The sequence below is a fragment of the Anolis carolinensis genome, chromosome 5 (genome assembly GCF_035594765.1).
Source record: "Anolis carolinensis isolate JA03-04 chromosome 5, rAnoCar3.1.pri, whole genome shotgun sequence".
Classification (NCBI taxonomy): domain Eukaryota; kingdom Metazoa; phylum Chordata; class Lepidosauria; order Squamata; family Dactyloidae; genus Anolis; species Anolis carolinensis.
This window is the reverse complement of record NC_085845.1, coordinates 191354068-191367232: the sequence shown is the minus strand read 5'-3', so window position 1 is coordinate 191367232 and position 13165 is coordinate 191354068. Positions and strand designations below refer to the sequence as shown.

Sequence of the window (13165 nt, the reverse complement as noted above, 5' to 3'; positions counted from 1 at the left end):
AGAAGAGAGAATTAAGGAATTATCCAGGCAAAGATTATAGTGGTTCCATGAGACAGAGAAACGGGACAAAATAAAAGGCCAAGCTGCTTTAAGTCCCAGAGAGTGTAAATAAAGTTAACAGTGTGCTTGAATGCAGCAAAACAGAGTAACTGTATGTAATAGAAGCATATGCACAAATAATGTATATAGTATTTGTAAAACCAAAACTTTAAAACAGTGATCAAAGTCAAACATCAGAAAGTGTAGGGTTTTGTTCTGGGAAATTAAGATTCTATTTTTCACTCATTCAGCCACAACACTTTACAAATACAATAGGTGTGAGTGACGTCAGACAAACTGCTGTTTGTCAATCTACTCTACTTCGAAGAATCGCTTCAATTAAAAAAACCCTTATGCTATACCATCCGCCTTGCCATCATGAAAATACTATGCTTTAACTTCCATAGTCTCACTCTCTGTAATATTGTCACATGTACAATTATGCTTTACTTGCCATAATCACATTTCTTGCAATATTTTTGACATAGTCAAATCACCAGGACAATGAAATGACTTAGGACAATAAATGTTCAAGTTGAGCACAGAATTCTTCAATACTCTGCCTTACTTACTTTATGTAGTATCTTGCACCTTCAAAAGTATAGGCTTCCTCCCAGCCTGTAGGTAGGTCTAGGGGAAAAAGATAAATGGAGTATGATCACATGACTGAGACCAGTTCACAGCACAAAACATTTACAAAAATATTAAGTGTAGTTTCTACAGCGTTAATTAAAAGGATGGGTATTGGATTCTCTAGAGTGAGATTATAAAGAGCCAAGGACTTTAAAATGGTCCCACAAAAACAACTGCAGCGCACTTCCACTCACTCTTAAACCTAATTAGTTCAGTCCAACTTATTCTTGAAAATTTTGGACAGTCACTTTAGACATATATCCCTTAGACTTCATGTCTGTAGTTCACATTGTCTTGTACACTACTGCACAGAGAAAGTGATTTTTTTCTTGCAGAATCAGGAACAAATCACAACTTTTGTGAGAAAACATTATTTTGGACATTCATATTCATGCAACTTCTGTCCAAATCATAAGACATAAAGGTATTTGAATGAAAGTCAGTTGGAGAAAAAACTGGACTTGTCTCATATATTCAGAATGTTAGCTGATTAAGAATCTCAACAGAAGCTATCTGTTGTGACAGCATAGTTGCATCACCTTGTCTTGAAGTTGCTCTTGCAAGTGTTTATAGACCAGATGATACCACAGAGATTTAATTTTCACTACTCATCTAGTGGCAGAGGGAAAGAGAAAATGAATTTCTCCCTAGTCAGCAACTAGTGAGAAATCAAGAGTATTAACTGCCTGATACCCCCTTAAAAAAATCAAATCTTGTTATTTCTTGGGAGTGGGGGGGAGTTCAACCACTGTTTTTTCTGATTTAAACAATCAACTGTAGCTCCTTAAATAACCATCTGTTTTTCTTTGTTGTATAAACACATTGTCCGTCCTTCCTTCATTTATTTATTGTGATATATAATAACATATCAATATGTTTTCTGAAATGTTTATGAAAGTAAAAATCTTCTGGGAAGATATTATGCTAATATGTGGTATTTTAGGAATTTGATACAGTAAATGCCATGCAATGTAGACCTACTGTTTAAGATTAGTGCATAAATTTAGAAATACATATTTTAACCCAGATAACAGTTCCAAAATACAACTGGGAATATTATGCAAACCACAGTGAAAGAGCTTTCCACATTTATCTCCCTGTCAGAAAAAACAGCAGATCTGGTTGGTGTATTAGAACAATCTGTTGTCCAAATATTTTTATAAAACCATTCAGAATTCACCATGCCAACACTACAAAAAATTCTATTTGCCAAAAAACAAGCTTGCTTCATTATGTAAAATATTTTAAACACCAACAAAAATGATTTATTGTGATAATGGTAATATGTTTTGGCACAACTGGCAATATGTAAATCAGAGCAAAAACACACACAGTATAAAGAAACAATACCTTTAACAATTATTTGGAAAAAAGCTGAAACCTAGCATAGGCACATGCTTCTACAACAATATATATGGAAAGCAAATATATTAAATAGCAAAATTACTCTCGGCACATCTGTCACCCCCTTTCCTGCTCGACCTAATGAAATATAAGCATTAATTATATAAATATTAGAGAAGGAATTAAGAAGCAATTCTGGTTCTCAACTATGAAACACATCTAGCTATTAAATATTCCAAGCCATCACCCACAAAAATGACTAGGAATCAAGACAAACAAAATGCAAGAACCTCTCCTCCCAAATTGTTCTCAGTTCACACAGAATAAAAAGCAAGAGTGATGCAATATGTAAACAGACATCAAACACAATGAACAAGGTTCTCCTAAAACACACAGAAACAAAAACAATTGCAGTGGTAAATGCCCACCTTTTGTGGCATTGGTAACCAATGTGCAGTAGCAGCAGCTATTTTATATTCCCAGAGAGCTTTTAAATCCTTTCCCCCTACTAGCTCCTTTTCCTGCAGTTTCTCATCTCCAGAAAAGTAAATGGCAAGGGAGACAGTTTCTACATTTCACCTCTCCCCAGTAGTTATTCAAGCTCCTACTCTCTCAAAAGCATATCATCTTTCCTTGTCATTTAGAAACCACCCATTCTCTTATTATGGATGGAGAGGGAAGGTTTTTAGGTTAACACACTTCAAGTATAATTCAGGAATGTCTAAATGCAGACAGCACGATCCCATGATAACATTTCTGAACAGATATGGGTAGGTGGATATTCATCATTTGTTCATTTAAGAATGTCTCTATCTCCAAGAAAGTAGAGGAAGAGGAGTAAACAGAATGCAGAATATTTTTAACATCTGCATGTTTGTTAGAATATCAAAGCAGTTATAAAGGGAGGAGAATTATACACCCACAAGACAACAAAATGTGGGGAAAATATGTTTTAAAGCTAAAAACATTATTGTAGGTGTACTTTAAAAAAACACAAAACGTCTAGGCCTGCTTGGAGACTGAGCACTAGCCCTGTATTTTGGTGGTAAAAACTAAATGCAATGGCCCCACAAGTGCCAATGAGAACCTGAAATAATCCCATTAGGCCCCTATCTCATCGTATGATTGTTTTACCTTCATCAATGAAGGCAAATAATTCCTTCTAAAATTCCTAATTTGTTTAAATCAACACAAAAAGATGGGAATGTCTTTAGGATGCAAGCTGGGGGAAGCAACTTTTGCTAAAGTAAGACCAGCTCTGTTAAAGGCCTCCACGCAGTTCAGAAAGCTTTCCCAGTGGGTGGAGATTTGGCCACTGAAGAAATAGTAAGAGGACTGCAGAGGTGTCTGCAGCTCAGCAGTAGCAGCTAGATTTTAGAAAAACATAACTGAATTCAGAAGAAAACTGATAAGAAGATTGCTGAGCAAATGCAGAGACTGAAATTTAAAGGAAAAAAGATTAGTGAAGAGACAGAAGGACTTGGGAGTTAGTTACTGGACAGACTGTGTACAGCAGACTAGCAGAAAAGGATAAAAACAAGGGGGAGCCACAATCAATGAAGAAGATATTAATTAGGTAAACAAGATCAGATTAGATTGAGTATGCATGAGAATAAATACCAGTTTGTATGTGAATTCAAGGAAGAACTAAAGGTTCAACAGAAATATAGCAAAGGAATTTGTCTATAATGGACTGATGAGATAAAGAGTAAACTAGAAGTATAGATCAGAGGGATTTAGCTAACTAGGTTAAGCATGGCAATATGGAAACAGCAGCAAGCAGCCGGAAGACGAAAGGGCTTAGGTATCAGCTTTCTTAAAGAATGGGATGTCAAAGTAGTTTACAAGTCATATGAGTTAGGGTGATAACTGAGCAATGTCACATGTGTCACTTTAGAGTGTTCAGGCTCTTGTGTGACATTTTTGTATAGTGCAAATATAGGCATACTTATAAGGGGAAAAAGAAATACATCCTAGCAAGCGTAGGCATTACATTCACACTACAGGGAAATTTATACAGAAGCCAAACTAAACCTTATGTGTGAAGACAACCCTTAGTCTGCTACATGACTGGATGTGTGAAAAAATACAGCAATAAGCTAGGATGTAACCAAGAAAAGTCTGTGAAGAGAGGGTACAGGGTAGGCACAAGATCAGCTGGTGCTAGGAATGCAACCACAGTGAGAAATCACTAGAAGGGGCATTAAAATGGGAAGAAAAAGAATGTACACAAGGTGAAAGGCCAGGTGGGCAATAGTACAGGAGTTAACATCATTCAAGGTAAAATGAGAGTATCAGTGAGTATAAGGGGCCAAGTGACATCAGATATGACTACATAATAGGAAGAGACATCTTATAAACTGGAAGACCAAAATACTAGAATGATAGGAGCATGTGAGGAAACCTTTAGTTGGTAACCGGCCAGACCCATGAGGACAGCTAACACTTTGCAAACAATACAGAAGATACCAAGATGCCACCAGCGAGATGCATATGACCTCAAATATGTGTGCCATAGAATGCCTTGGAAGACTGCATGATATTGTATTGCAAAGTACAATATCTGGGCTACTATGAGAATCAACAGTACAGAAGGCATACCAGAAAAATACTCTTAAGCACTGAATCAGTGGGATGACAATTGAGAAATCTGTGAGAAAAACAAGAGCAGAGACTACACTAAAGATGAGTTTTCACTGATGATGTGTGAGAAAAGAGTGGGCAGAATCACGTTACAAGTGGCAGAACATGAGACAGAAGATGTACAAATGTGCAGGCTAGAGGAAAGTAATGCTTTTTAGCAACTGGAGGTCAGTTGAGGTTATCAGATGGACAAACTGTAGATAAGGAAAAAATAAGGGTCATCTAGTCCAACCCACTGCCCATTAAAGCGTATCTTAGGAGTGATGGAGAATACAAAATTTCAGATTCAGATGAGATCCAAACCAGAGTATAAATTGGAGAATATTGCTCTGAAAATGAGCAAAAAGCATTCCTTAGATCAGGATGGGCAACTGCACAAGAGGAGGGCATTTTATCAGAACGAGAAAGGAACATGTCATTTATGGTCACCATTTAAGTGGACTTTCCCTCTATTTTTGGTGGTTTTGGAGATTTGGGGGGGGGGGGGGCAGTGTTAGGGTACGAAAAACACTGCACTATTTTGAAACAGTTTCAGGCTAAAAAAATGGCAATATTTTTGGTGAAGTTAGGGCTGTACAGGTATTTGGGGGGGGGGCTGAAAGATGCACTTAGAGGTCTCAAGATCTGTATGTGGTGCACACCAACATTAGACAACAAGAAAAGTGGAAGAACAGGAGAGGAAAAATGGGAGCTATCATCTGCATTAAAAGATGGTAGATATAAGAAAAACAGGGCAGCACTTTAGAAAGATAAATTTTAGTGGAGAGCACGGGTTCTCAGTACCAGATATAAGGTAGCCTTCTACCCATACCTGCCCCACAAAGGAGGGCAAAACCAAATGTTTTGGGCACAAGAGATATTCTTCAAATTATGATGAAACAACAGAACAAATAAAGAAGCCAACCTGTAGTATGGGGTGGGGGATAAAACTGAAACAAGAGGAATCTGAGACAGGGCTTTTTCAAATAGGTGAACCGGGGACAGGATGGGATAGGAGGAAGATTGAAACTGAGATTTCAAGATCCAAGTGGTCCACAAGGATATGGAAAACAGGTTTTTGTGGAGGGAGGGTGAGTTGAAGAAGCATTAAGAAGAATCCCTTCTAGCTGACAGGTTGGAGCAAACTAAAGCATTTAAATCTTTAATTAAGGGACTGGGGAGGAGAAAGTGAATAAATAGCACATGCAATTCTGGTGATTGTTCTTTGTAAGCTGGGTCCACCCATGAGTTAAAAGAGGGATGAAAGAAATAGCAAAAGAGCCTAGACAGGTGAACAAGGAATGAAAGAAATGGAAACCTACCACCACCACCCTGTACAGGTTGAGTATCCCTTATCTGGAATTCCAAAACACTCCAAAATTGTTCACATGGGTGGCTATTAGTGACACCTTTCCATTTCTGGTGGTTCAGTGCACAACCAACTGGGTTTGTGCACATAATTCTGCAAATTTTTATAAATCAAATTCACTACCAGGTTATGTGTAGGAGGTGTCAAACAAACATAAAATGAATTTTGTGTTCAGACTTGGATCCCATTTCCAAAATATGTATAAGCAAATACTCCAAAAACCCCACACACTTTTGCTCCCAAATATTAGGACAGGTTTAAAATTCATAAAAGGAATTTCATATGTAGATCCATGTCCCATCTCCAATATATTTCATTATGTATATGCAAATATCCCAAACACTTTTTCTCCCAAGCATTAGAAGATGTCTAAGAAACATAAAACGAATATCACATTTAGACTGGGATCCAATCTCCTAGATATCTGATTATGTGTGTGCAAATATTCCCACATACTTTTCCTCCTAAATATTAGGAGATGTTTAGGAAATGTAAAATGAATTTGGTGTACAGATCTGGGTCCCATCTCCAAAATATCTTATGATCTTATGCTATTATCTCAAAATTACACACATTCCTGATCTCAAGCATAAAATGAACGTCACGTGTAGGCATGAGTCCCATCTCCAAGGCTTCATGTATTTACAAATATTCCAAAATCTCAAACACTTTTGCTCGCAAGCATTAGAAGCTGTCTAAGAAACAAATAAATTCCCATCTCCAAAATGTCTCATGGTTTGATCGTAAATATCCCCAAATCCCCATTATTGTGGAATCCTAGGAATAGTAGTTTTGCACGGTCTTTAACCTTCTCTGTCAAGGAGTGCTTGCTACTGGTGCCCCACCAAACTACTACTCCCATGATTTTACAGCATTGAGCTATAGCAGTTAAAGTGGTGCCAACCTGCATTACTTCTACAGTGTAGATGCATCCTAAGAAACATAAAATTAATTTTGTATGTAGGCTGGGGTCCCATCTTCACAATATCTCATTATATGTTTGCAAAAATGCTCCCAAGAATCAGATGTCTAGGAATCACAAAACGAATGTAATGTTTAGACTGAGGTCCATCTCCAACATATCTTGAAGTGTATGCAAATGTCTGACATACTTTTCATCCCATTAGGGGATGTCTGTCAAACATAATCATGTGTTTTGTGCATAGACTGGGATTCCATCTCCAAAATATCTCAAGATGTGTATTAATCAAATATCCCCAAAATACTACGGAATCCTGGAGTTGTAGTTCCAGGAGTTGTCTTTAACCTTCTCTGCCAAAGAGTGCTTACTGCTGGCCCTTCACCAAACTGCAAAACCCCACAATTTTCTTTTAACTGAGCTATAGCAGTTAAAAGCAGTGCCAAAGCTGCTTTCTAAGAAATCCTAAGAAATGAATTTTGCGTGTAGACTTGTGTCCCATCTCCAATGTATTTCAAGATATGTATTATGCAAATACCCTCAAATACTACAGAATCCTGGGAGTTGTAGTTAAAGAGTTGCCTTTAACCTTCTCTGCCAAAGAGTGCTTAATGCTGGCCCTTCATCAATCTGCAAAATCCCTTGATTTCCATTTTATTGAGCTATGGCAGTTAAAAGCAGTGTGAAAACTGCCTTCGTTTTACCGTGCAGATGCATCCTAAGAAACATGACATGAATTTTGTATGTATCACATGACATATATTATGCAAATATCCCCAAATCTCCACACAGTCCTGGTCCCAAGGCATTCGGAGAAGGGAGACTCAAACCTGTCCACTTGAGACAGAAGGAAAGAAAGATGGAAGGGAAAGGAGCCTTCCTCCTCTTTCCCATCCTTATATATATATATATATATTTCCAAGTATCCTGAAATCCCATATAGTCCTGGTCCCAAGCATTCTGAATAAGGGAGACTGGGCTTGTGTATTAGAGAAGGAAAAGGGAAGGGGAGGAAAGAAGAGAGAAGGGGAAGGAAGGAAGGAAGAGGAAAGGGAAGAAGGAACGAATGAAGAGAGAAAGGAAGGAAAGAAGGAAGGAAAAGAAGGAAGGGAGGAGGTAGGAAAGCCCTACCACTCTTCCCCATCCTTATATACAGTAGAGTCTCATTTATCCAACACTCAATTATCCAACGCATTTTTGTAGTCAATGTTTTCAATACATTGTGATAGTTTGGTGCTCAATTCGCAAATACAGTAACTACAACATAACATTACTGCGTACTGAACTACTTTTTCTGTCAAATTTGTTGTATAACATGATGTTTTGGTGCTTAATTTGTAAAAGAATAACCTAATTTGATGTTTAATAGGCGTTTCCTTAATCCCTCCTTATTATCCAAGATATTCGCTTATCCAAGCTTCTGCCGGCCCATTTAGCTTGGATAAGCGAGACTACTGTATTTCCAAGCATCCCGAAATCCCACACACTCCTGGTCCCAAGCATTTCGAATAAGGGAGACTGGGCTTGTGTATTAGAGAAGGAAGAGGGAAGGAAAGGGAAAGAAGGAAGGAAGGAAGGGGGAAGGTAAAGAAGGAAGGAAAGAGGGAAGGGGAAGAAGGAAGGAAAGACAGAAGGAAAGGAGGAAGGAGGGAAGGAAAGAAAGAAAGGAGGTAGGAAGGAAAGAAGAAAGGAAGGGGGGAAGGAAGGAGGGAGGAAAGCCTTCCTCCTCTTTCCTATCATTATATACAGTAGAGTCTCACTCATCCAAGCCTGGCTTATCCAAGCTTCTGGATTATCCACTCCTGGTCCCAAGCATTTTGAATAAGGGAGACTGGGCTTGTGTATTAGAGAAGGAAGAGGGAAGGGAAGGGAAAGAAGGAAGGAAAGAGGGAAGGGGAAGAAGGAAGGAAGGAAGGTAAAGAAGGAAAGAGGGAAGTTAAAGAAGGAAAGTGGGAAGGGGGAGAAGGAAGGAAGGTAAAGAAGGAAAGAGGGAAGTTAAAGAAGGAAGGGGGAAGGGGGAGAAGGAAGGAAAGATGGAAGGAAGAAAAGGGTAAGGAAAGGAAGAGGGAAGGGAAAGAAGGAAAGAAAGAAAGGAGGAAGGAGGGAAGGAAAGAAAGTAGGTAGGAAGGAAAGCAGGAAAGAATAAAGGAAGGAGGGAGGGAAAGGAAGGAGGGAGGAAAGCCTTATATATTTCCAAGTATCCCGAAATCCCACACACTCCTGGTCCCATGCGTTGCAAACAGGGGAGACTGGGCTTGTGTATTAGAGAAGGAAGAAGGAAGGCAAAGAAAAGAAGGAAGAGAAGAAGGAAGGAAGGAAAGCTTTCCCCTCTTTCTCATCCTTAAATATGTTCAAGTATCCCGAAATCCCACACACTCCTGGTCCCATGCGTTGCAAATAGGGGAGACTGGGCTTGTGTATTAGAGAAAGAAGGAAGGAAGAGGGAAGGCAAAGAAAAGAAAGAAGAGAAGAAGGAAGGAAAGCCTTCCCCTCTTTCTCATCCTTAAATATGTTCAAGTATCCCGAAATCCCACACACTCCTGGTCCCATGCGTTGCAAATAGGGGAGACGGGGCTTGTGTATGAGAGGAGGGAAGGGAAAGGAGGGCGGGGGGGCAGGAGGGCATTCCGGCTTGCGTGGGGTTACCTGGGCTGCGTCGGTGCCCGGTGATGACTGCCTCTCCCGTCAGCGGGTGCAGCCAAGTCGTGCTCTTCGCTTCCTCGCTGTTTGTGGGGAGAAAACAAGGGATCAGAAGAGAAACCGAAGCGAGGAGGGAGCGAGCCATCAAGGGCCGGACCCTCACCCCCCTCCTGGGCCCTCACGCCGGGCCCTCCCCTCCTTCCCTCAGAGGAACCTTTTCGCATTATTTTGCCCGCCCGCCTACCCGCCCGATGTTTTCTCTCCCTCATGAAGAGACCCTCAGAAATAAAACAACCAAGATGTTGTTGGGCCCGCTCGCTCGCTCGCTCGCTCACTTGATAAAAAAGATGCGTCCGCCGCGGCTGACCCCGTAGCTCCAGCTGGACGGCAGCGAGCGCAGCCGGTCCGCGTTGAGATCCGTCGTCGGCGCCGCTGCCGCTGCTGCCGCCGCCGCCATGTCCGAGGCGAGGAAAGCGGCGCGCGCGGGCCCGCGAAGAGACAGAAGGAGAGCCCGGCGCGCGCCTCCGCCGCCGTGCCCAGCGCGCGTGCGCGTTCCTCACTCACGCTCTTTCTCTCCCTCTCCCTCCAAAAGGAAAGAGAAGAGGTGTGGCCAAATGTCATGCCTCGCCTCTAAACTACGGCGACGACCAATCAGCGCCCACGGTTTTGTTTACGCTCCGCCTCTTTTATTTCCTCCCACGCTCTTAACTGGGAAAGGGGAAGCGCGCGCCGCCTCCGTCGTCGTGCCCACCGCGCGTGCGCGCACTCTCTCAAACAGGAAAAACAAAAAAACAAAACAGCTTTACCTGTATAGGGAGGGAGAAAAGGGGAAGCCCCGCCCCCAAAATAGAGCACCACCAATCAGCTTCTGCTTTTTTCCAAACCTGCTCCGCCTCCTCGTTGCCTCCACACCTCTCATATATATAACCCTTCCCTTTCGGACTGTGAACGGGCACTTAAGAAGCCCCGCCCTTCAGAGTTCCAATAGTAAAGAACTCACAGCACCGCGCCTCCTACCGGCGGGAAGCGGCATTACTCTTTTATTTTTGCTGAAAACTCCTGAAAGGGAGGGGATTTTATGGTGGTTTTTATTTCCTCCTCTCTTTTTGCATGGTTCCTTTTTTTTTTCTTGCGCGCGTTGCGATGCAGCAGGAATCCTGGCATGCACTTATTTATTATATTTATTTATTTATTTTTTAAAAAGTGCATGCACGCGCATTGGCGCTTCCCGTGTAAATAAATTAGTGTATTCAAATGAGCTTCCCACTCGCTTTTGCAGCGCCCATGGCAGTTCCTTGCAGGTGGAATTGCAACACCGCACTCCATTCTTTTGCAAGACGGAAAACCAAGTTGTTCAGACGCTCCGACACAGCATCCCCGAATGCACTTGCAGCACAAACTTCTGCCTGTTTTATTTGGAAGCAAATTGTGGGATTATGACTCCGGAGGGGGTTTCTACACTGTAGAATTAATGCAGTTTGTCAGCACTGCCATGCTTCAATACTATGGATCCTGGGAGTTGTCCTTGTCCAGGGAAAGTCTTGAGCCTTTTCTGCCAAAGAGTGCTGGTGCCTCACTAAACTACAAATTCCAGGATTCCATAAAATTGAGACATGGCAATTAAAGTGGTGTCATGCTGTATTCATTCTAGAGTGTAGATGCACCCAGAGGTGTTCCTTTATGTGTTGAAGGCCCAAGTCATTCAAGATGTTAAAAGTCATTCCCAGCACCTTGAATTTAGACTAGATAATGCATCCCCAGGCTTTCATGGCCAGAATCACTGGGTTGTTGTGCATTTTCCAGGCTGTATGGCCATGTTCCAGAAGCATTCTCTCCTGACGTTTTGCCCACATCTATGGCAGGCATCCTCAGAGGTTGTCAGGTATATTGGAAAACAAAACAAGGAAGGTTTATATATCTGTGGAAGGTCCAGGGTGGGAGAAAGGACTCTTGTCTGTTGGAGGACAGTGAATGTTGTAATTAATCACCTTGATTAGTATTAATGGCCTTGCCAGCTTCATGGCCTCGCTTCTTCCTGCCAGGGGGAATCCTTTGTTGGGATGTGTTCGCTGGCCCTGATAGTTTCATGTCCAGAATTCTCCTGTCTTCGGAGTGTCAGAAGAGAATGCTTCTTGAACATGGCCATACAACCCAGAAAATGCACAACAACCCATCCCAGGTAACCTCCAACTCTTTTGGATTACAGCTCGCATTCCCAGGAGCATGATAAAACCACCTTCCTGCCTTCATTGATTCTGTAGAAATTATCCCCCCCCCCCAATGCATTTTGCTTTCTCCTTTTGCACAAAATGACCTTAAATAAGGTTTCATGTTATAACATTATGGCCCATTCCACACAGCTGAATAAAATCCCACATTTTCTGTTTTGAACTGGAATATATGGCAGTGTGGACTCAGATAACCCAGTTCAAAGCAGATCTTGTGGGATTTTCTGCCTTGATATTCTGGGTTATATGACTGTGTGGAAGGGCCCATGTAACACCTTTTTTTTGTTCCTGGGTTATAAATGTCATTTCCTAATTGGTTCTATCAAAAATCAGTGGTGGTCCCTCATCTGTGGAACTCCCTCCCCAGTGATATTTGATCAGCTCCCTCCCTTCTAGCCTTCAGAAAGAAAGCTGAAACATGGCTATGGGACCAAGCTTTTGGAGAACAACTGCAATGCAGTAAATGAACGTAGAATCTGTACAATGACAATTGGAATGGGCTAGATTATGACTTTGGATTATGTGATTTTAATAATTGATGCAATTGCTTTTATATGTTTTAATTTTCAGATTTTTAAGGTACATGTTTACCAATTGTATATTATTTTAAGGCATTGCATTGTTGCCAATATGTGAGGCCACTCTGAGTCCCGCTCAGGGTTGAGAAGGGCAGGGTATAAATATGGTAAATAAATAAATAAATAATATTTTGCAATAATTTTTCAAAAAATATCTCAGAGAGCCAATTCAACATAGTTTGTGGTAACCGCAAAAATGAAGTTTCTGGAGTATAACAACTAATTTCAAAGTACTGTATATACTCGAGTATAAGCCTAGTTTTTCAGTCCTTTTTTAAGACTGAAAAAGTCCCCCTCGGTTTATACTCGGGTGAGGGTCCTGGTTGGCTTATATTTGGGTCAGCTTATACTCGAGAATACATGGTACATTTATTATTTTTCTCTATTATTATTTGTATTATTATATTTATGACTTTTCTCTATTATTGTTGCTACTATTACATTTATTTTACTCTATTTTTATTATTATTAATACATTTATTATTTCACTCTGATCTTATTATTATTATATTTATTATTTTACTTTATTTATTATTACATGTATTATTTTACTCTATTATTATTAAAAGGATACATAAGCACATTTACATTGAAGAAGATGAGAGTAATGATTTAATCAGAGTTGGACAATCTTAAATTAGAGCTTTATGTAAATATTCAAAAACATTTAACCTACTGATGCTTCAGTTATTGTAATTTTATTGGTATCTGTTTTTATTTCTGAAATTTACCACTCTCGGCTTATACTGTAGTCAATGTTTTCCCAGTTTTTTGTGTGGTAAAATTAGGTGCC

General features: G+C 40.5%; 1 protein-coding gene across 19 annotated transcripts in view; it reads right to left on the bottom strand.

Moving 5' to 3' along the window:
- The window catches only part of plekha5 (pleckstrin homology domain containing A5), a 203891-nt gene extending 193418 nt beyond the window's left edge, over positions 1 to 10473 (bottom strand). For 11 of the 19 annotated variants that reach the window (XM_008110373.3, XM_062983151.1, XM_062983147.1 and 8 more), the window contains exons 1-3: positions 9902 to 10058; positions 9573 to 9649; positions 612 to 669 (exon numbers count right to left, since the gene is read on the bottom strand). In XM_008110373.3, coding sequence (XP_008108580.2) covers positions 612 to 669; positions 9573 to 9649; positions 9902 to 10023 — 257 coding nt within the window. In that variant the 5' untranslated portion in view covers positions 10024 to 10058. Of the gene's footprint in view, positions 1 to 611; positions 670 to 9572; positions 9650 to 9901 lie in introns of all 19 variants that reach the window. The other 8 variants (XR_010006923.1, XM_062983162.1, XR_010006921.1 and 5 more) reach the window with 6 other exon arrangements.
- Positions 10474 to 13165: the final 2692 nt, after the last annotated feature.